The sequence below is a fragment of the Miscanthus floridulus genome, chromosome 2 (assembly GCF_019320115.1).
Source record: "Miscanthus floridulus cultivar M001 chromosome 2, ASM1932011v1, whole genome shotgun sequence".
NCBI classification, from domain to species: Eukaryota; Viridiplantae; Streptophyta; class Magnoliopsida; order Poales; family Poaceae; genus Miscanthus; species Miscanthus floridulus.
Genome location: NC_089581.1, coordinates 146392264 through 146415575, shown reverse-complemented (window position 1 = coordinate 146415575; position 23312 = coordinate 146392264). Strand labels below are relative to the sequence as shown.

Here is a 23312-nt window from a genome sequence, read left to right as displayed (position 1 = left end):
TACTAGTTTCTTTTATTAGGACTGCCCTTACATAGCTCGTCTGAAAACTGCGAGACGAATTTATTAAGCCTAATTAATCCACCATTAGCGCATGTTAGTTACTGTAGCACTTATGACTAATCATGGGCTAATTAGTCTTAAAATATTCGTCTTGTGATTTCCAACCAAACTGTGTAATTAGTTTTTTTTATTTATATTTAATACTTTATGCATATGCAGTAAGATTCAATGTGATAGTTTGAGGTAAAAAAATTTTTTTGAACTAACCAGGCGTAAAAGGCTCTCCCCAGTTCCCCCATCACGCACAGCGACAGCGGTAGCCCCAGTTCGAAACGGAAGAGACCAAGCGCAAACCAACGCCGAGCCCGCAGACGGACAGGCACGACGCCCGCAGACGGACAGGCACGACGCCAGTCGCCAGTCCACTCTCTCCCACCATTCCGCCACGCCTCGCTTCTGCAGCCCTCTGCTCTCCTCCCGCTACAAAAGAACCGCACCCATTTCACGGGAGCGCCTGCTCCCTGCGATTCCGGCTTCCACTCTTCGCTCGCGGAAATCGCTCGGAGCTCGCCGGTGGGGCGCCGCGCTCGATCCGGGAGACGGGGCGGTGGAGCGGCCCAAAGCCGCTTCTCAGATAGTGAGCGATGGCGGCCGCGTCGAGGAAGGAGGAGGAGAGGAACGAGCGGATCGTGCGGGGGCTCCTCAAGCTGCCGCCCAACCGCAGATGCGTCAACTGCAACGGGCTCGTAAGTGCTCCTTTTCCGCATTGTTCCATGTGGCTCGCGGCTTCTGATCCGCTGGCGGTGCTCAATGTTTGCTCACTTTGCCGGCCTGTGCTTGTGCGTCTGTGACTTCTGATCCAGGGGCCGCAGTACGTGTGCACCAGCTTCTGGACCTTCGTCTGCGTCTCCTGCAGCGGCATCCAGTGAGTGCTGCCTTGCCATTTTTTCCGCGCCTGCTACTGGATTCCATACACGTGTGTTGTTATCGGCATTGCTCTCTTGTTATTCTGTCACGTTTGTTGGAATGGGATATGCAATGCGCGTTTATCCAAACAGCGGTACATTCTAGTCGGCGGTACTTGCTGGGTTCAGTTCAGTGCCAAAGCTTGTGGAGTTGAAGGTTTAATGCAGTACTTGCTGGCTTCAGTTCAGTGCCAAAGCTTGTGGAGTTGAAGGTTTAATGCATTCTTTTGCCACCGTAGTGCGAATAGATGTTGCCGTGTCAAAACTTTCGAAATCGAGTTTTTTTAGATAAGGGAACAAAGTTCTGAAGAAGATGACTTAACTAGTCGGATTTGCACATGCTGATGTTTTGATCTCTTCTAGTACTATTATCCTAACACACTGATCGATGCACTTGTAGCCGAGAGTTCACGCACCGTGTGAAATCCATCTCCATGTCAACGTTCAGCACGCAAGAGGTCGAGGCTCTCCAGAAAGGTGGGAATCAGGTGAGTTTGTTGTTTGAGGCTAGGGGATGCCCTTTTCGTTCATGTCCTGACACTTCAGCTGATTGATACAGCGTGCCAAGGAGTCATTCCTGAAGGACTTTGATACCCAGAAAATGAGGCTACCTGATAGCAGGTAAAGGATAAGGGTTCAACCACTTTTATGTGTGTATCTTTTACTTATTATCAAACACATGCTCTGACTATAACCTATTGTTGCAGCAACACTGGCAGTCTTAGGGAATTCATAAAAGCTGTCTATGTGGAGAGAAGGTATGCTGGTGGTAGATTTTCTGAAAGGCCTCCAAGAGATAAACAGGTAAATTTGGATGGATCTTAGAAGTCTAGGTGTTATCCTGCCTGAAAATTGTCTTTTGTTGGTTCAGTGGATTCAGCAAGTGCGTTGCTGTATCTGTAGACGTCACCGAACACTTAAGGAGGTGTACCTGTGATTAGAGTTCACTTATGTTTTATTCATCAAGTAAAGCCTTCTTATAATGTACCTATCCTAGCACATCTTGCAGCAATGCATCTTTCAGAAGTAAATTATATTACATCTTTGCAGAACCAAAAGGCCCATGAAGAAGAGCATAGAAGGCCAAGTTCCTACCATTCATTTTCACAGAGCCCACCTTATGATTGCCAATATGAAGAGAGGCGCAATGGCAAGCAATCTGCATTTCTAAGTAGGAAGCCTGGTTCAGATAGGGGGCATGAGGGGAAGATTTCTGGATATTCTTACAGTTCACACAGCTTGCGTGAGAGAATGTCTCAGGATGTATTTACTAGTGAGAGGTGTGGATCGAGGACTTCTAACTGCTCAGGGTCAAGCACGGGTGATACAGTTAAATCTGCACTACAATCACCTATTTTTCCTGATAGTGTATGTTTCAGCCCCCCTGTGCTACAAGATCAATCAAATGTACAGAGTACTTGTGGACTCACTAGTTCACAGGTGGGTAGAAATATCTTTTTTCAAAACCATCAACTCTCATTTCTATCGCATTAAATAAATATTCTAGTCTCTTTTGCAGAAAACTGTATCAGCAGGAAACATAGATTCTGTCTCTCTTAAATCAGGCAAGTCAAGCTTATTTGATTTGATTTTTGAGGATGATAATGTTCAGAGAACTGAAAAATCCACAAATTCCGCTGCTCCAAATTTCATAGCCTTCTCTGATGATATTAGTGCTCCAAATCAAGATTCCAAAGCTACTCAGGAACATAATGTAACTACCATGGATCAATCTGTTGATCTATTTTCAAACATGCTTACTGAAACTCCATCTGCTGATAAAGTGATACCAGCAGCTTCGTCAATGGACAATGCTGGGTGGGCTACATTTGATACATCTCCAGAACAAAAGCAACCTGCACTCACTGGGCTTTCTTATGTTGCTGCCACAAGCATTGATAAACAAGCTAAGAATCGTGATTTGTTTTCATTTGAATCAAATGATGAGCTAACATGGTTTCAGAGCTCTAAGGATGATACTTCAGTTACCAATCAGAATCAGTCTACTGCTACATCTCTTGATACAGGCAGTTCTCAGGTAAGGAAAATTATCTATTTTGAGTCAACATTTGTTCACAATAAAATGAAGTTTGCTCCTTGTAAAATATGGCACACTTTTTTGAATATTTGAAATCATTTGCTTTTCTGAATAGGCTAGTGGTATTATCATTTATCAACTTCTGCGATAAACTGTCTTGTGCTTCATACCTCTGTTTCAATTGTTCACTCTCTTCCTCGTTCCTCTCCAGCCTTGGAGTACTTTCGATGCCTCCAGTGCTAGCACCCAGTACACTGTCAAGGGAGATCTATCATTAATGACTTCTAGATTGCAAAAGCCTAAAAGACCAATAGACAGAAATAGTTCTCAGGTGGGTAAACATGAATAAGGGAGTTACTTTTTGGCTGTAGAAATTTTGTTAGGTTATTTTTGCTTCTAACTCTTACTGTGGTTGTTATTTATTTGCAGCTTTGGCATTCATTTGATGATGTTAGTGAGGTCGTTTGTGCTAAGCCGCGAATTGAAGACCACAGCAATGTAGTAAGCATTTCCCTTTCAACCAGCAATCCATTTATGTGCTCTGTAGTTTCAAAGGTATACCTTTTTCCTCTTCCGTTTTTGTATGGTATAAATAATCCAGCACTAAGGATATTTTCCTTCCATGTAGGAATCTTATGATGATGATTCCCATAAAGTATTCATGGGTGAATTGTCACCTAATACATTGATTGCTGCTTCCACAGAGCCATCTCTGGTATCTTCCATTCAGTGATATGGCTTCTGTAGTTCCTAAGCCATTTAGCTTTTGGTATACAGTTTCTATCAAGATTTATTAGGGTTTATACATTACTCTTGTTTACAGGGTGGACCCTCAACTAAGCAGATGCCATTAAATCCATTTGATCTTCCATTTGACACTCAGTTGGGGACTCCTGATCTGGTATCCTAATGCTATTTCTTCCTTCCATTGATAAAGTTTTTCTTGGATCGATAATCTTTCATATGCTCACCTTCCGCAAATGGGTTCCTCTAGATGGGTCCTGTAACCAGTAGAATCTTGCAAACTGTATAATGCATCATCAATATAGCCTAAAGCATTCCGCTGCTGTGCAATGCTATAAGTGCTATGCCTGATAGAATCTGCAAATCCATAACAGTCTAGAACACTGTTGATATATGTTTTCAACATCAGGATGTCATAGTCATGTGACATCAGCATAAGCATCATATTGTCAGAGGTCTGATAGTATATAAATTTAGAAAGTTCATGATTGAATCATACAATATCTCAGTTGATGGTGGCTCTTGAAGTCCGGTCAATTTTCAGAGTTCTATTTTACTTGGACTAGTCATGTCTGAGTACTACACTACTAAAGAGTACATAAGCAGATTTGGCTGTAACCGAGATTAGATAATAATTACAATCATGTAGCTGTAGGAGTCGACTGTATTCCAGTCAACCAAGTAATCTGCGATGCTGTTTCAATTATGGCTGATAGCCTATTCGGTGCTGAGAACAAATCTACCTAACCTTAAAATTCAGTCATATTCCCGACTCCCGACCTGCAGTCTGTATCAAGTGATGGCCAGCATGGTCAACTTGCCACTGACATCCTGGACTATACTTGCTATCAATTTTCTGACATGCTCCAATCTTTTGCAGTTCATGGACGTAAGTTCATTGCAAGAGGCCTTGCCTAGTCCAGATCTGCCAGCTTTCCTTGATGGTTTACCTGGAAGATGGTTCTCCAGCAGTTCTTGTGCTTATGTTCCTTCAGCGTCACATGGTATGCTCTCCTGGATCTATCAATGATTATCTTTCTACCGTTCACATCAAAACCACCGAATATGACTGGAACAACCTGTGTGCATATTCAGGTGGACTACCGTGCCTTGTCGAGCAGGGCCCGAACTCTTCTTTGCGGTAAGTTGCTCCCCTCTGCTGCATGCTTTAGTGTAAACCAGCTATCGTTATTCAGGTTTCAGGCTATCTGCTGATATTGGTTTTGTTGATCCAGGAATATACCAGTGGGCACTGTATCAACTGGAAATCCTTTTGTATAGAGGTCATCACAGTGAAAAATCTGCGTCTTGGACTTGGCATGTTCCTTTAGTTCAGTGAACTTAGAGCTAGGAATCTTTTCTGTGAGAACCCAGACACCGTGCAAGGTGATCAGAACGGGTGGGGAACATGATAGCACCTCCAGGACTCACTGGGGGAATGTTTAGTGATTATGAGTTTCTGCCGGAGGAATGTGTATATTCTTTCTCCGTTCATGTACTCTAAAATGGACAGGATTATTTAGCACTGCGGGGCATCCTCTGTGGTACATCTCTTTCTGATAGCTACAAACGATACGGATGGCTTCATCCAATCCAATCCAATTGTCCAAGTTGTTCAAGTACATGCACGTCTCCAGCGGATATGCTTCAGGATATCAACATCCATGGCAAGTTGGCAACCCAGTGGGGCTGTCAGCTGTGGCCCACCGCGCGCACCGGCAGCTGCGGGCATCACCCTGTTCGCTTGGACTTGTTTTACTTATAAGTCGTACTTTTTTAGTCAACGAATAGTATTTTTTCTCTCACACCAAATTAGCCAACAGTATTTTCAACTATGACTTATCAGCCAAACAAGCCCACGTCAACTGGCCGTGGGAACTACTCATACATGGAACAAACAGTGGTGGAGGCACAGGGTATGCTAGGTATGCACTGGCATACCCTGCGGCACCGATGAATATACTATTATATACTGTATACGTATTTGCATTTGTATTTATGTAAAAGAAAACAGAAAAAAAACTTACCTGGAAGGCTGGAATACATCACTCGACCACGAAAGGCCCACTTGAGGCAGAGGCACCCCACGCGGCCCACGCATCCATGCAAACCGTGCTAGGCTGCTGGCTGCTACGGTAGGCGGTAGTAGAATAGAACAAATTCCACTTGAGGCTGGAATGCATCACGTCACGGACGGGCGGAGCTAGAGACGCGGTCACGGCGCCGGACCACGCAGCAAAGAAGGCGTTCACAGACGGGCGGAACCAGAGACGTGTAACTTCCCCTAATCTAATCTTGATAGCAGGCGTCAGGCGACGGACGAGCGGAGCCAGAGATGCGATCACGGCGCCGGCGCCGCCGGACACCCTGACGGCAGAGTCACACAGACACGGACACGCGGTGAGTACGACTGTAACACCCCAGGTGTTTGCCACCAGTTAAGCAATGGGTTTGAGCTAAAACATGGTATATTAAGTGATGATGAAGATGTCAAGGTCAAACCTATAGAAACGAGCCCCAACCTAAACTTGGAGATTGCACCTTTGCTCGCCTATAGACCCCTTTTCAAGATATATGCTTGGGTGGTGTTATTGGAATATCTTCGTGTGTCTCACATCAATAACCACCTATATTGATCCATGGAAAAGTTTCGTGAAGTTTGGAATCAAGAAGTCACATGAAATGACGAGTTATGTCGTTGCTTGAATTATTTTATAAAGTGAAGGGAATTCTCGATCATCAACCAAATTTTGCAACCATGCCCAAATGACTCTAGATGAACTCTACAACAAAAGTCATGAAAGGTTCATGTTGGGCAAATGCCACGAAAACGCTCCAATGGATCAAAAAGGATAATTTAAGCTTCATCGTGATCCTACTTTGGTCAAAGTAGAACAGTAGGTTCTATACCAGTTTTGAGGTTGGACCTTAAATGAAAGTTGTAGTCCATATCATGTAGAACAAACTTTGTTTAAAGGTCAAGAGTTATTTTGGCCTCTAACCTAGTCAAATGGAACTCACAAGATTCAATACAGTGCTGTTTTGGAGCCCAGGAATTTGGCTAAGTCCTAACTGAGGTTGGACTGCGGGTACCCTACTTTGGAGCTTTATATCTTGCAAACCGAGCTGATCTAGACCTTGATCCTTTAATAAAAGTTGTTCTTTGTTTTGAGTACAACATAGTTTGTTTTTGGAGTATGCCCTAGTTCAGTTTGTAGATGATGTAAATAGAGGTTACAAGATCGAAACTGCCGCTGTTTGTAGACCTAAGTCTGAAATCTTGGGCCTCGACGATGACATTCCGCGTTCTCCAAATTTTGCTAAGCAACTTCAGTTGATCCAAATGTAAAAGTTGGAGCTTACATGATGGGGAAGAACATACAGGAAGATGGCACCCGTTTCATTTCATTTCGACCATCAATTTTGGATGTTTGCTTGTCGCTGTCAAATCACTGACACTATCAAGTTTAGTACTAATTATATGCTAATCCAACAGCCTAATGGCCGAGCACCCTTAATCAAAGTCGAAGAGCATTCTGAGGACAGCAACTTTTCTATAGGCGCCAAGGTCCGAATCTACACCGAATATGCCGAAAACGGACTCCAAGTCGGGCACAGCAACGCACGCCACGTACTCGATGAAATGACTTCGTGGCGGCCATGCACCAGAGCGCGCCCCACCATTGCCGAGCTTTGCTGCCGCGTGCATCCTCGCCCCTACGTCCCTGTTCCGCCATAACTGAGCGCCTAAGGCTCCCCCTTCCACTCCCGCTCACTCCCTCTGGCTCCTCATCGCCTCTCTCGCTCCAACCGCGCGCCTGCGCGCGTGCCAGCGCACGGCAGCCATGGCCGTCGTGGACAAACTCCATTGCCGCCGCTGAGCTTGCCGCCGTCGCGTCATCGCTGCCTCCGAGCTTCCCCGCGTGCGCCACCACCCTCTCAGTCGTGCGCCGCTCCCCCTGCACCAATTTGGCCGGTCACCGTAGCCGCCGTAGCACGCCGCCGCCGGCATTGCCTGCTGCCGCAGCCGGCACTCCTGCAGCCTTCGCCGGCCGAGCCCAGGGCTGGGCGTGGCTCTGGCTGGCCATGGCTGGCCCGGCCGCACCACCGGCCGGCCTCCCCCTCGCGTCCCTGGCTGGCCGAAGGCCCTCGCCGGCCGGCCGAACCGGCTCCGATGGCCTCCTCTGCTGTGATTCACGTGGAGGACCTCGCGCGACAATTCGACGAAAGTCAAGGTCCTATCTGCGAAGTCAGTGACTCATGTGAATAGTGCCGTAAGGACTGGTTTGTAATTATTTTACAGGAACTTTGGAAATTCATAGTAAATCGTAGAAAATTCGTAAAATAGTAAATGAGGACTTTTTGGAATCCTTGTGAAATTGTCTATGCAGTAGATCTATAATATGGCATGTTTTAGTTTAAATATTTTGCGGTAAAAATAGATTTGTGCAGTAAGGTTGTAATGCTAGTTGAATTTGTTATTTTTCATAACTGTAGATCTAGGGCTCCAAATGAAGTGAAATTTTTGTGGCATGCTACTCATGTGATAGTTGATGTGTGGTAAAAATTTCATGAGTATTGGATGAAGTATGAGTGAGTTATTGGTTTATCTTGCTCTCACATGATTTCTTGCTTTAGCAACTTGTCTTTTTCATAGAGGTTGCTATACATATTCAAATGGAGTGAAATTTGTACAGTAGACTATTGAGAGGATATGTGAGCCACTGTAATTTTTGTAGAGTTTATTGTATATTTTTGGTATATGTTCATTAAGTCACCTTATTATCTAAAATAAATTAAGAAATGCATTAAAAGAATTTATTTGGTCATGGACACTAGGTTTTATGGTGTTCTTTAGTCATGTGTGACATGTTGGTAAAGTTGGTTTTGCCCAATTATGTATTTGCAATATAAGTTAATAATTATTTTCTTGCCGATGTGGTTTATGGATAGATCTGGGAACTTAGCAAAGTTCTTCATGATAATGTGCTTTGTTGTGAAACTTGTTTATACAAAAGTTGTAGATAATTCATGTATCTAGCTTCTATTAAAAATTGGTGTCATTTGGCCAAGTAATTTAAGAGTTATAGCTGTTTAAAGTTGGGTTTCAGAAATGGCTGCTTTCTGTCAATTGTAGACCAGTTTCTGTAAATGAATATATTTGACTTAGTTAACTTGAGAATCATGCTAAGATGATTAAAGATGAATTGTAGAAAATTTCATAAGCTTTCCATAATGTCTTCTTGCAAGTCATTTGGATTTGTGTAACTCCAGTTATAGCTAAATCCTGTAGCTGCTGTTTGCATGTCCAGAAATTGGCAGATTCCAATTATAATGCTTGCTTGTATATTATTATTAAGTGTGACGTATGCCTTGAATGATGACTGAGTTAGAGCACTTGAGATCTTGGGAAACTTGTGTCATGCTTGGTGTTGTTGTCTTCTTTGCCATCTTAGCATGATAGATTGTGTGATGTTTAAGTTAAGCATCGCAAAGTACTTAAGTGTGTTAGTGTAAACTATGCTTGTCTTGCTTGCTATTTTGTGATGTGCCTCATGGTACTATTCTTCATATTTATGCACTTGCATATTGCATCTCATCTAGGTACGCTAGATGAACCACGTGAAGGACGTGATGTTGGAGCCAAACCCAAAGACGGTGTTTGATGAATCTATCCCGAAGATGGAAGGACTAAGCGAGTGCTAGGATCTGAGATGTCACTAGGATGGTGCAAGCTAACTGAACTGACTTGTGTCGGATCCCAGGCAAGCCCCGGAGCATTCTAAGTCTCCTACTTTATAAAAGCAATTCTTTCTATATACGAGTTATATATTGTTGCATTAAGTTGTAGGAGTTGATTGAAACCGTTGATGCATTTATTACTATCCTTGCCTACCTTATTACCTTTTTACCCTGTTAGGTCAGGATCGAATAACTGCTTAGCCTTGCTTAGACCGGTAGCGATCGGAGATATCCGGTCACCTACATTATAGGTGGTTACTGGAAGAATTTAGCTATGGAAAGAATGATATCCTGGAATTAACCATGTGTGATGGATAATTGGAGACCGGACGGAAAAGTTGGAGGCAACCAGACAGGGTTCTGGGGTGCTGTTAGTTTCCGTCTGTGTCGATTAAGGACCGACCGTTGTTGGGCCTCGAGTCATGTTGAACGCATGCCTTACATTTAGCTGGCCGGATAAAGTACCTTCCGACCACGAAGCTGGGAGATTTTTTGGGCCGAGTAGATTGCCCGCAGCGCACTGTACCGGAGCAGGTGTGGTAGGACATGGGGGCGAGATGATAAGACCAAAGTGCAGTCGGTCGGCCCCCGGGTACATGTGGTTCCTGGCAAACTCGAGATTCCTGGAAAGTTGACTCGGTGATCAATATCTCACTTTAGCGGGTGAGTGAGGTTTGTGTAAGGAATAAATTACCAGCGGGTTAGGAATCGATTCGAATCGCCATCGCTCCTGGATAGTGAGCACTTGACTCGAGTTACTTCATCATAGTAATTATTATGGAACAATGATGGTTATCTGGATGGTATGGGATATGCTAAATCTAAATTGGTAACTGGATGTTATTGGTTAATCAAGTGATTGCTATAGTACAGGTGCTTACCTAGATGGATAGGTCATAATAAAGATGATGCAAAGTACTTAAAATGGTTTCTTCATGATAGCTTATACTTTTCGCAAACAAGTCAGCTAGCCCACTAAAGAAAGCCTTACATGATCCTTGGTGTCATTTGTTTTGGTTTCCGACGGGTAAGTCTGGCTGAGTACATTCGAGTACTCAGGGTTTATCCCACCTTGTTGCAGGTGATGTTCTCGACCTGTTGATGATGGTGGCTAACCACCGGTGGGCTCGGTGATTCTATACTTACTTCTCATCTATATGCTTTTGTCGGATGATGTCACTAAGCTAGCAATATATTTGGAACTTATATTAATGTAATCATTTGAAAGCTATGTTGTTTTCACTAAGCGGTTTTGAAACCTAAACTTGTACTATTATTTGTTAACCCCTTTGTAATATTATTTCCGCTGCAACCCGATGTATGTGATGTGTATTTGCTTAATCACGCGATCTTGGTTGTGATGCTGATTTACCGAGGTCTTTCGGGACACTCGGCGGACTACCGGGTTTATATGAGTGAAAGTATGGGTGTGTCAACGTGTTAGCGGGGACAACCGTACTTGATCTTGTATAAATTGGGCGGTTCTGTCACAACGACTACGCCACACTTTCCTAGTTCCTGATCTAATCTCTTGTGTTATTTGCTAACATTACAATAATAGATTGTTTCATTATTTAGCATCGTGTTTTTCTAATATTCGTGCAGTTACGAAGAGAACCTCCGACCTCGTGTCCTGTTTGGCCTACGCGCTGCCCTACGGGCTACGGCGGCACCGGCCACCGGCGGCATCTAGGCGAATTAGTGATCACAATTGTTCTGGTGAGATTCAATCTTTGTTCTTCGGCTTTTTAAAAAAATTCATATGTACTTTAATTGCTAATTGCTTAGCGCTAAAATTATAGAATCATCTATCACGCGGCGAGGTGGAGGATTTTTGTCAACATCAGAGTCGATCTTGATTGATCTTTTGTTCAGTACTCATATCATGTGAGTGATCCATAATTGCATCTGTGAGTTCAATCGTGCAAGCGCAATTTATTTAATTATTTGGCATTATGTTCTTTGTAATATTTATGCAGTTATGAAGAGAAACGAGGACATTGCATCTCTTTTTCAGAAGCATGCAGCAAAGAAGAAGACTGTGGCAGCTACTGCTACTTCTAATCCTGATCCGATTGAACCTGTGGTGGAAGAGCAGATTCATGAGAGAGTAGTTGAGGAAATTGTAAATCCTATGCCACCGCCACAACCGTCTTCATTGCTATGAGTTTATGACACCAATCGCCTTCCACATGATCCAGGTGAAAGACATCCTATTCTAAAATATCCTGTTAATGATCAAGATGCAATTCGAAGAGCATATATTATTAAAGGTCCATTCAAACCTTTTGCACATGATTTTCCAAAAAGAAAGATTTCAGATAGGGATCGGGGATTCAACTATTGTTGGATGTATAATAATGATTGGCTTGAGTATAGTATTAAGAAGGATGTTGTGTTTTGCTTCATATGCTATTTGTTCAAGAAGGGTATTGGGTCAGACACATTTACTGTTGATGGCTGAAAGAATTGGAATATATGAGAGAAAGCACTTTGCAAACATATGGGTTCTAAGGCACATATTGCAGCTCAAGAGAGATACATTGGCTTTACAAATCCCAAGGTAGCAATTGATTATAATATTGAGAAGTGGAGTGATGAGGATCTTCATCTTTATAAGAAAAGGTTGACTTATTCATTTAGGTGTATCAAGTTTCTTTTGCATCAAGGGTTAGCGTTTCGTGGACATGATGAAAGTGAAGAATCTAGCAACAGATGGAACTTCATTGAACTTTTGAAATTTCTTGCCAGAAATAGTGAAGAAGTGAAGAAGTATGTTTTGGACAATGCTCCAGATAACTGTACCTTAACTAGCCTAGACATACAAAAGCAAATTATTCACTGTTGTGCCCTAGAAACTAGAAAGAAAATAATTAAAGAACTTGGTGATGAGCCCTATACAATTTTAGCTAATGAGTCTAGTGATATATCACATAAAGAACAACTAGCTCTTTGCTTGTGTTATGTTGATAAATTGGGAAGGCCATGTGAGCATTTTATTGGAGTTATTCATATAGATGATACTACCTCTTTATCACTTAAGGATGCAATTGAAGCTTTACTTGTTAGTCATGGCTTGACTATGACTCAAATCCGTGGTCAAGGATATGATGGGGCTAGCAATATGAAAAGAGATATTAAAGGGTTGAAAACATTGATCATGCAAGAATCACCTTCTGCTTATTATATACATTGTTTTGCTCATCAACTCTAATTGGTTCTTGTTGCTTTTGCCAAGGGAAATACTGATTGCAAGATTTTTTTGATAAAATATCTATCTTGTTGAATATTGTTGGAGTTTCCTGTAAGCGTCGTGACATGCTTAGAAATGCTAGGCTTGAGAATGTCAAGAAAGCACTTGACTGTGGTGAAATTAAATCTGGAACTGGATTACATCAAGAGATAGGTTTGCCTAGGCCTGGAGATACTCGATGGGGATCTCATTACAAAACTGTATGCAGCATCATTACTATGTATGAAGCAATCCATGATGTACTGGTTGATCTTGGGGATGATCCTGCATATAAGGATGATTGGACCAAAATACATTTTGTGACCGGAGCATTTGAGAACTTTGAGTTTGTTTTCTTTGCACACTTAATGTATATTATTCTTGGATATACAAATGAGTTATCTGAGTATTTGCAAAGAAGGGACCAAGATATTCTTAATGCAATATCACTTGTTAATGTGGCAAAGAAAAGAATGCAAAAATTGAGGTCTGATGGTTGGAATAATTTTCTTGAGAATGTCACTTTATTTTGCGATAAACATGGTGTTGAAGTTCCTGCTATGGATGGTTATTATGTTCCTTATGGAAAATCAGCAAGGAAAGCTCGTGCCCAAAAGCAAACCAATGATGACCACTTTAGAAGAGAAGTATATATTGGTGTCATTGATCAAATAAGTCAAGAACTTGATAATCGGTTTGATAAGATTAATATGGAGTTGTTGTCTTGTATGTCGGCCTTCAGTCCTTCCAAGTCATTTGCTTCTTTTGATGCACAGAAGCTGCGTAGACTAGCTGAGTTCTACCCAAAGGAGTTCTCAAATAATAATTTGCTCAAACTTGAGTTGCAGCTAGATAATTATATTGATGACATGAGACATGATGATAGCTTCAAAGGTCTAGACAATATTGTTGATCTCTCAGCTAAGCTTGTTGAAACAAAAAGGCACAAAGTGTACGATATGGTTTATGAGCTCCTCAAATTGATATTGCTTCTACATGTGGCAACGGCAAGTGTTGAAAGGGTATTTTCTGCAATGGTTTTTGTGAAAACAAAGTTAAGAAATAAGATAGAAGATAGTCTTCTGGATGACTGTCTAGTCATTTTCATTGAGCGAGATATTTTCTTTGAAGTTGATGAATATGATATAATCAATATATTTATGTCTCTTCGAAAGCGTCGAATAAAATAGTCAAAAAAAAGCATTGTAAGTCTCTGGTTCTCTTTTATGCCTTATTTCAATTATTGATATGGCTTTTGAACTATTTATACTATACTTAGTGGATGATTTGAACTTAATCCATGAATTTAAGCCTTATTGTGTTATTTAGTGCATATATATCGAATCATGTTATTAATTTTACAATTATTATTAAATTGCTGAAATAGATTTATCAAATTATATATGAATTTTTTTTTTGGTAACGTACCCTGAAACAAAATCCTGGATTCGCCGCTGGGAACAAAGGAAGGACTGCGATGCCGCATCAGTAACTCCTGTGGCGGCAGGTGATGTGAGGTGTGTCAGCTGCTGGTAGCAATAGCAAATATCTATGGAATCTACTCGTAGTAGAAATGTGTCACTTTGTGGGCGGCCCCAGTGGGCTTCTGAGAGTTGGCACTTAGCCTATTGGATAAGTACTAAAAATAATGGGTGGAAACTGGGAATGACAATGTTTGGCGGCGGCGAGTCATCGTAAATTGATTCGTAGCACGCCATTATTTGGAGAAAGTCTACGTGATTGGATCCTTTCGAATGGGACTTCCTCGGGTGCCTCTCAATATTTCTAAAAAAACATGTACGTTTTTTCATGTGAAATTAAACTGATTTCTGTAAAATTCCTACAAGATTCCTGTGAAATTCATGCATTCCAAACAAGAGGTGGTTAATTATAATGTACATAAAATGTCCATTTTTCACGAGAGAGCATGGAGCAGCAGGGGAGCTATGATATCAACAATCCTGCGGGCTGAAAGCCTGAAACAAACTTGTTGAGGCTATCGCTAAATAGTTTTTGCACAGTTAAAAGATACCGAACAAGTGTGTAAACGATGTAAAATCGGGGAAAAGCACAAAGTTCCACATGCCACTTTGTAAGTTTGTTCGACATGCACATTTTGGGAGGTGAACAGTATTAAGCGAGTGGATAGAGGGCATGGAAGTTGTCTTTTTGCCTCTTGATTTGGAATAAAGTAAGAGTTGCAAGGAATAACCCAAGCTTAAGGGAGGTGTCCATTGTTATACTCTCTCCATTCCAATTTATAGGTAATTTTGATTTTTTTAGATACACAATATTTATATGTATCTAGACATATCATATATCTACGTGTGTATCAAAAGCTACATATCTAGAAAAAGGCAAAATAACCTATAATTTAGGATAGATGGTGGTATATTCTAAAATTCGAACTACAACAATCTTTTGAGTAACTCTGGAATTTTTGTAAAAATATAAGAAGATAAAAGGCATATATTTAATACTTCCTCCTCCGACCCCCCCCCCCCCCCCCCCCCCCCCCCCAACCCCCAAAAAAGTTTGACATACAAAGATTTATATTTTTGTTCTGTAAAACATGTTATTTTAGCATTTAGACATGAGGGTCAATAATTGATTGCCTTCCACGTTGGCCTGAGATAGATGAGGATTTTATGCTGCCACCTTATTATTAACATTGCTACATGGTTGCATGTATATTTTTTAATTACAACAATTATCTTAGCGGTCACCACCCATAGTGTGATAGATATCGATGCTGAAACGAGAGAAGAATCCAACATCAATGCAACCCACTGCATGGACTACCCAGTGTGACAAATATCGATGCTGAAATTAGAGAGAAGAATTCAACATCAATACAACTCACTACATGGAGTGATCGTAAAACTAGGAAAAAAACAGCTTGCAGAGCATGTCAAAGCGTCGGTGCTGGAAGGAATAGAAATTGTTTCACGGCCTGTTTCATCCTCGACACCATTGTGGGAAGTCTCATAACCGATCTTTTATAGAAATTATCTCTTGCCTATTAGGATCATTGGAATTGAATTTATTCTAATAATTACAATTTAGTCATAGGTTAATTAAGCTAATATAATTGTATATGAAATATATTTGTATATTATTATTAGCCACATACTTTATATGTTGCATTTCTATTATAAGGAAGCGAGTTGAAAAGTGCGCTATAAGTTGGAGAATGGAAATATAGCATGGTGATCTATATAATTCATTTTCATCTCCCATCCTATGAATTTAAGATAGACTTATTTGTGAGCTTAAAAAAGTTATGAAATGTCAAATTCTAAGCAAAATAGTCTAATTCATTAAGTAGATTTTAATTTCTCTAAAATGAAAGAATCCAAACATCCCCTTATAAATATTGGCACATGAATCATTTTACCTCCATGTCATTTTTTAAATCCTAGAATATCAAAACTGGATTGCAAAGACAAAAACTGGATTGTCAAGCTGTAACTGAAATATAGAACTTAGTCAACTGTCAACGGCACACGCAAAATGCCACGCAGTAGCCGAAGGACAAGAGCGACCCTGTCGGCCGGGCCGAGTGTTTGATTGAGACAAATGATGTTCTTCGCTTGGGAGTTGAGACAACTCTGCACCTCCGTGCATATATTAAATTAAAGGAAAAAGTCTAAATTGCTCCTTTCAAGTTTGACATTTGTCCTCATAGGCCCCGTTCGGCTTACCCCATATTCGGCTTGTTTTTTTTAGCCAAAACAGTGTTTTTTCTCTCACAACAATTCAGTCAGAACAATGTTTTTCAGCCAGTTTCAGCCAAGTTTCAGACCAGCGAACGAGGCCTATCCCGTAACCTAATGTTCGATTATTCTCCTCATGTATTTAAGTTCATCTATTTTACCCCTTAATAGATTTGTTATTTTTGTTTATTCACTTATAACTTGAATTTTGATATCAAATTTGTACATAAAGGAAAAAAAAGAAAAATCTTTTTAATATGTAAATTGAACTAACTAAAATAATTGAGGGAGTAAATTGAACTAAATGTTAGTTTGAGGGTTATGGACATAGGACAAACTTGGAGAGAGTAATTTGAATTTTTATATTAATTGTATAGAAAAACTTTTATATTAAATGTATAGAAAACATTAAAATTTAAGTATTATTAAATACACTATAAAATATATTTTTATACTATACTTATTTGATGTCGTAAATATTTATTTTTTTAAAATAAATCCAGTTAATAAACAAACTTAGTAAGAAAAAATGAGATAGCCGGACTAGTAATACTGGTTCAACTTCCTCAAGAGTGCCTTTTTCGAGCTAAGGGTTTAAGATACTCCTTTCGTCTCTTCTTAACTATCGTTCTCATTTCTTGAAAAGTTAAATATACTCAACTTTAATCAAATATATACAAGAATATATTAATATTTATAGTACGTTATTAGTATCCTTAGATAATCGTTGAATCTATTTTTATAATAAACTTATTTAGAGATCTAAATATTGCTAATATTTCACAAACCTAATCAAATTTAAAAAAATGATATGCGCGAATACCATAACGATAATTAAAAAAGATAGGGAAAGTATGTGTGTAAGAGTCTCTCTAATAGTCGTGATAGTTTCTTTATTTAAGTTTGATCCAGCAAGTAAGGCTAGTTTCTTTATTTAAGTTTGATCCAACAAGTAGGTCTAGTGAAGTCTTAGATACTGTTTGGAACCGATTACTGCTCTACCACAATAATCGAAAAAATCATGTTAAATGTCTCACGATTTTGATGATTGTTTTCACCGTTCAAGACTCACAAACTACGGGATTAAATTAGGAGTCTGATTTCTCACATCGCGCCCACCCGCTACCGCACACCGTGGTCGTGGGCGCGTACCCAAACAGCGCCCAGTGGCTCCGTGAGCCAGCGACCCGGGTTTGATTTCTCATTTTTAGCGTTTTTTTTAGAGAAAACTTCCATTAAACATTGGCTGTAGGCATGTAGCCAGAAACCAAATGAGATACGAAGTCTGGTGCATGATCAGTATACATACAAGCTTCAACACCCTCTGTACATGCACCGTAAGCAGCTAGATAGTGTGCCAACTGATTGCAGATTCTATTACAAACAGAGATTACACAGGTGTTAAATTCATACAGCATACTCTCTAATTTGTCTAAATAAGCAACCATATGGACTCCTATCCCAAGTTGTTGTTCTGAGAGCATCACCAAGAATGGCTGCATCCATCTCTAAGATAACACGGTTCATGCCACAAGTTGAATAGCCCTTTCAACGCTCCGCAGAGCTGCTACGCATTTACTTGGAGCTCCTCTGCACTCCAAACAGTGCGACGAGGATGGCAACTTGGCGATTGGCAGGGGAAAACGCTATAGAACAGCGCAATTACAGCTTCTCGAGCCGTTCGATTGTCTTGTCGAAGAGAAAAGGGAAAACAAAAAAAAAAGTACCAGTACTATATCACCTATGGCCCTGGATGAATTCTGAAGAAATCTGAATAAATTTAGAGGAATTTATAAAAAAAAAATACTATTTCGGATAAAAAAAAAGAAGCCGATCAAAAGCCGAAGCCGGATAAGGACACGCGAACTGGGCCTAACCGGTGACGCCGCTACCGGGGCGGCTGCGCGGCCGCCCGGCGCATCCTGCTGCCCCATGTCTCCCCGCCGGCGCGCCCGCGGCGCTCCGCCGCGCGCCACTGCAGCCCGGCCAGCTGCGCCTCCCAGTCTGCGAACCCGGCGCGGCGTGCCGCGCGGTACCCGGCGTCGCCGAAGTGGGCGCCGCAGCGGAGCTGGTTGTCGTAGCCGCGCCTGCGCTCCGGGTCGGAGAGCACCTCGTAGGCCTCCCGCGCCGCCATGAAGCGGTCGGCGCCGCCGGGGCACGCGTCCGGGTGCCACCGCCGCGCGGCGCGCCGGTACGCCGCCTTGATCTCGTCGGGCCCCGCCGTCTCCTCGACGGCCAGCACCTCGTACATCGTCGCCGCCCTCGCGGCCGCGGCCGCGGCCGACACCCGCACCCGCGACCGTCGCTGGCACCTCGCCCCGCCGAAGTAGTACCCCACGCCAACGGGCCTCGCGCTCACGGAGGTCATCTTCTTTCTTCCCCGCTCTCTGCTCTGCTGAGCTAAACCAACTGAAGATGAAGCAGAAAAGCAGTCGTGTGAGGTATAGCTCTGCAATCGTGGCGCTGAATGGCCGGGGACGTGCCGTTTATATAGCAGTTGGACAGCGTGAGCGACGAGGTCCTCTCTGTTCTGGAAGGGGCGGAGGCGGGAGGGATAAACGAAGGGCGTCATCGCCCACGGGGCCACGGTGAAGCGGGGGTTGTCTGATTTGCGACTCGCTAAGACGCTACCGGTACGATTACAACGCGCTAATCACCTTTAGGCCACGTTCGGTACGCACGGAATGACTTCATGGAACCCTTCCTGGCCAGAACGCTTATACAATTTGTATAGATCAAGCTTCTCAGGAATCATTCCTGGCAGGAACGACGAGAAACGAACGAGGCCTTACGTGATCGGCCCCAGTCTCTCGTGATTTTACTGTTGGCACTTAGAGCACTGTTTGTGTGCCGCGGTTTGACTGCAGTTGTTCTCTGCTCCCATCATATCGAATCTTTAGACGCATGCATGAAACATTAAATATAAATAAAAAATAAAACTAATTACACAGTTTAGACGAAATTCACGAGACGAATCTTTTAAGCCAAATTAGACTACGATTGAACACTAATTATTAAATAACAACGAAAATATTACATTATCATTTCGCTAAAAATTTCGCCTACTAAACAAGCCCAATTCTGGACTGCGCATCTAGAAAGATGAGATGGCGCGCGCGCCAAGAGGGGCCGAGGGGGAGACTGACGTGCTGCGTCGTGTGCGTCCTTTCTGGATTCTTCCATTTCCCTGTGGAGATCTACTCGTTGACTTATACAGTGCCCGCAGCCGTGACAGTCTTCACTCTTGAAGAGGAAGAACGGCAGGAACTAGGGCCTCAGGCAGGGCAGGGCAGGGCCCAAAAAGGCTTTGGCTCGTCCTCACATACTCCCTGGGTCCTCCGAAAAAAAAAAATCAATTCTAGAGTTTAAATTTTGTCCCAAATTAAACGCACACTTACGACACACTCTAGGGTATCAGCTAGTGGGGTCAGCGGCAGAGGGTGAATGAAAACCAAGGAGGGGCTAATTTCAATACTGGCTACTGTAGCTATTAAAACTTCAATTAAAATAAGCCAGAATCTAAACACCCAAAGCATAAATTCTCATAAGCCATCTGTGCTCTTTGGCGGGCATGCATCACTTTCCTTGCTCTGTCTTTTCTCTTCTTCTTGCAGTCTGTCACAGCTGCTGCTTTTCTCTTTTTCCTGCAATCCGCATAGACTACTCTTCAATTTTCATCAGAGATAGGGGGGCAACCACCAAGTTTCGCCTCCAAGAGGGTCCGTCACTGAGTGGGGTTACTGGAATACGATCCCTGTCCAAAAAGAATGTAACTATGGATTCCGTGTCACATAAAATGATTAATGTTTAACCAAGTTTGTAATGAATGATATTCATATTTATGGTTTAAATTAATTTAATATGACATTTTTAAATAAAAATGGGGAAAAAGGACGTTGCACCCGGGGGGAAAAATCTATCCACTAGGCTGCAAGCCTGCAATGCTCACGCGTGGCTTCCAGAGCGCTCCCCATATCTCATTCAGCAGCCTGTTCGCTTGCTCGTAAACGATCGTAAATTTCCAGCCGGGAATAGTGTTTTTCTCTCACACCAAACCAGCCAACAGTAAATAATCCACGATACGATACGGCCTCCCGAACAGACCGCAGATCGTTCTGTCTCCGGAAAGAAAATCTGCACAGCTTCACAGTTTGGTGGTGGTGGGGTATAGCTTTATAGGGGTACTTTGGTAATTTCACATCTACATTGGTTTCCATGCCTAATCCTACAACTGTAGTTTTTTTTTGAACGGAGAGCATATGGTTACTCAAGTCGTTTGCCACAAAATAAACTAGGTAAAGGTTGAAGTTAGTGTTTTGAAGCTCCACATGGCTCTTGCTATAGTAGCTATAGAAGGTTCATAGTTTTGAAGTTGATGTTCGGTGAAACCCTACCAAAGAGACTTTTAGGATTTGTTTGCTTTACATCCAAAACTTGTCAAATCAAATGTTTGGCTTCCTGTAGTCACTCTGACCAATGTTTACTTATACTGTGTTTGGTTCCCTTCTCTTTTGAGCCTGCCTTGCATCTCGGGTGCAGGACACCGGGCGCCAGGCTGACACCATGCAAGCTAGCTTCGATATTTGGTTACACGCAGGTGAATCCAGAGCAGCTATTTGGTTGAGGAGATATCCGAGCTCTAGCACACCAAGGCAAGAAACACGATTCATTTTCGTTTCCGATAGGCCCTGTTTAGTTCCACCCAAAAATCAAAAATTTTTGCGCAGTATCCGTCACATCGAATCTTGCGGCACATGCATGGAGTACTAAATGTAGACGAAAAAAAAACTAATTACACAGTTCACCGAGAAATCGCGAGACGAAACTTTCGAACCTAATTAGTCTATAATTAGACACTAATTGCCAAATAACAACGAAAGTGCTACAGTAGCCAAAACCAAAAAAAAAAATTTGATCTAAACGCGCCCCGTCAGAGTAGCCGAAAAGCGACGGCTCCATGGACGAAACCGGCCTCGTCCAGAAACACGTTGTCTTCACGATGACAAGGTCTTCCCGTCACCAGATTCGCCGCTTTGTCGAGCCAAAGGCTAGCCACGCATGCAGCCACACCGGACCTAATCACGATCTAGAAGGCAGGCTGGGTTTGTGCGTATAGGCGAGGTCCCAATCATCTCAATCGGCTGGCAAAATGATATCTAAAAGGATTTATTATATATAAAAAATATATATAATGAGACCGTTCATCTTCTGGACACTAAGAGAGACAAAATACAACTAGCGTGAAACCACTGCCGCGCGCGATAACCAGAGAAAATTGAGGTACCACGGTCTGTATTAACTAGCAACTATACACATGCAACCAGAGAAAAAGAAGCTACCGAGTATTCATATATAAAAAAAAGAACAAGAATGCTACATATATAGATTTTTTCTTCCTTCAAAGCACAAAATATTTACTTCTAAAATGATGTATATTATAACTTTAATTTTCATAACATCCATTCATTGCTACAGTTAAATATCGAGTTCCTTTACTTCCTTTGAGGACCCATAAAAATATGTAATTATGATATTTGATTCAAGTCGATAAGAAGTTAGTTACTGAATATTGATATGTTAAGTACCGATCTGTCGGCCGATGATTATAACAGGATACATCTCTCTATTATATTATAGGGATTAGGAATAGAAAAGAAGATAGATAGGACCACAAAGGTATTATAAGAAATGAAAAACACAGTTAGTGAAATCTCTTCGCTCTTTAATATTATTATTATTATAAATATAGCTACATATGTTATCCATTAGGACTGTGCAGCGGGACAATAATATCAGCCCAATTCGGAATTTTTCATAACATGAAGGGAAAAAATGACATTTGACTTATGGCTTCTACGTGCCCAGCATCTGTTTTTGGCTGGGTTTAGTTCGCGAAATTTGGGAATTTGTTTACTGTAGCACTTTTCGTTTTTATTTGGCAATTAGTGTTCAATCATGGACTAATTAGGCTCAAAACGTTCGTCTCGCGATTTCCAACAAAACTGTGCAATTAGTTTTTTTCCGTCTATATTTAATACTCCATGCACGTATCGTAAGATTCGATGTGACAGCTACTGTAGCACTTTTTAGAAAACTTTTTAGAAATTAAACAAGCACTTTGTTTCTTTCTACTCTTCCCCAGTAGTATGCATGGGCGAAGCTAGGCTTTAGGTGGTTTCAGGTACACCCACGATAAAAATAAGAATATAATTAGAGCCAATTTTTTCACTGTATATGTACTCTCATGATACGGATTCTTGCACCCATAACGGGAGTGCACTCTATTTCAATTTATACTATAACTAGCTTGCTGAAAGAAATTTGCTCGAGTGCTTTGTTGCCTCTAGGCTCTAGCGCCTGATTCTTGCTGCTGATACATCTAGCTGTAGTCAATTACAATAGATTTTCACTTAGGTTATATTAGAGTTGCGGTGGTTTCTCTATGCAATTTCTAAGTAGATATGTCTATATATATTACTCGAAACTATAGTTGAAATAGCATTCATTTATACTACTGTATGTACATGCCCTTGCTCAACCGTGTTGCCTTCTAGCCCCACCAACCAGCCGTGTGGTTGCCGTGTCGGTGGCGCCTAAATCTCTCCTGTTTAACTTTACGCGGTCTTAAGTATTTAGATCCAACTTGAGTCTCTCGGAAGAGAACGATGGTCAGTGGTTTGCCAAATTCAAATTCCGTGCTCTAAAGCAATGGGTAATACTATAAGAATCGGCTGTGGTATTTTGGAATAGGAAGAATAGCGATAGCTAGCAAGTCCTCGCCTATCACACACTTTTCTTTTGTTGTTGGTGTAGAAAATCTTCGTTTCACTGAAAAGCAAAGCTGAAAAGTATCGTTCGTTGATTTGTTATGAGAA

General features: G+C 41.7%; 3 protein-coding genes across 4 annotated transcripts; 2 read left to right on the top strand and 1 right to left on the bottom strand.

Moving 5' to 3' along the window:
• Positions 1-372: 372 nt before the first annotated feature.
• On the top strand, positions 373-5505 carry LOC136539999 (probable ADP-ribosylation factor GTPase-activating protein AGD14). 2 transcript variants are annotated; one of them, XM_066531987.1, is made up of 14 exons: positions 373-746; positions 864-925; positions 1366-1453; positions 1525-1586; positions 1673-1769; positions 2016-2405; positions 2485-3003; positions 3215-3334; positions 3433-3504; positions 3632-3718; positions 3827-3904; positions 4628-4751; positions 4843-4888; positions 4983-5505. In XM_066531987.1, the coding sequence occupies exons 1-14, from the start codon at positions 645-647 to the stop codon at positions 5026-5028; spliced, it is 1893 nt and encodes a 630-aa protein (XP_066388084.1). In that variant the 5' UTR covers positions 373-644; the 3' UTR covers positions 5029-5505. The 2 variants fall into 2 exon arrangements, with proteins under 2 accessions (XP_066388084.1, XP_066388083.1); XM_066531986.1 differs by having other exon boundaries at positions 3433-3558.
• LOC136537231 (uncharacterized) lies at positions 5326-13911 on the top strand. The gene is made up of 4 exons (XM_066529274.1): positions 5326-5485; positions 11095-11208; positions 11469-11614; positions 12799-13911. Exons 1-4 carry the CDS (start codon positions 5326-5328, stop codon positions 13909-13911), a joined length of 1533 nt encoding a protein of 510 aa, XP_066385371.1.
• Positions 13912-17656: 3745 nt separating this feature from the next.
• Positions 17657-19165, bottom strand: LOC136539998 (chaperone protein dnaJ 20, chloroplastic-like). Its single transcript, XM_066531985.1, has one exon. The coding sequence runs from the start codon at positions 19007-19009 to the stop codon at positions 18326-18328; it is 684 nt and encodes a 227-aa protein (XP_066388082.1). The 5' UTR covers positions 19010-19165; the 3' UTR covers positions 17657-18325.
• Positions 19166-23312: the final 4147 nt, after the last annotated feature.

What these genes read in the sequence shown, in the direction of transcription:
- LOC136539999 (XM_066531986.1), top strand. Translation starts at nt 645, where the DNA reads ATGGCGGCCGCGTCGAGGAAGGAGGAGGAGAGGAACGAGCGGATCGTG. An exon ending in GTCTCCTGCAGCGGCATCCA is followed by an intron (nt 926 to 1,365) that starts GTGAGTGCTGCC and finishes ATGCACTTGTAG; the next exon opens with CCGAGAGTTCACGCACCGTG. An exon ending in GTGGACTCACTAGTTCACAG is followed by an intron (nt 2,406 to 2,484) that starts GTGGGTAGAAAT and finishes TCTCTTTTGCAG; the next exon opens with AAAACTGTATCAGCAGGAAA.
- LOC136537231 (XM_066529274.1), top strand. Translation starts at nt 5,326, where the DNA reads ATGGCTTCATCCAATCCAATCCAATTGTCCAAGTTGTTCAAGTACATG. An exon ending in GCAGCTGCGGGCATCACCCT is followed by an intron (nt 5,486 to 11,094) that starts GTTCGCTTGGAC and finishes ATATTCGTGCAG; the next exon opens with TTACGAAGAGAACCTCCGAC. An exon ending in AGAGAGTAGTTGAGGAAATT is followed by an intron (nt 11,615 to 12,798) that starts GTAAATCCTATG and finishes GTTTCCTGTAAG; the next exon opens with CGTCGTGACATGCTTAGAAA.
- LOC136539998 (XM_066531985.1), bottom strand. Translation starts at nt 19,009, where the DNA reads ATGACGCCCTTCGTTTATCCCTCCCGCCTCCGCCCCTTCCAGAACAGA.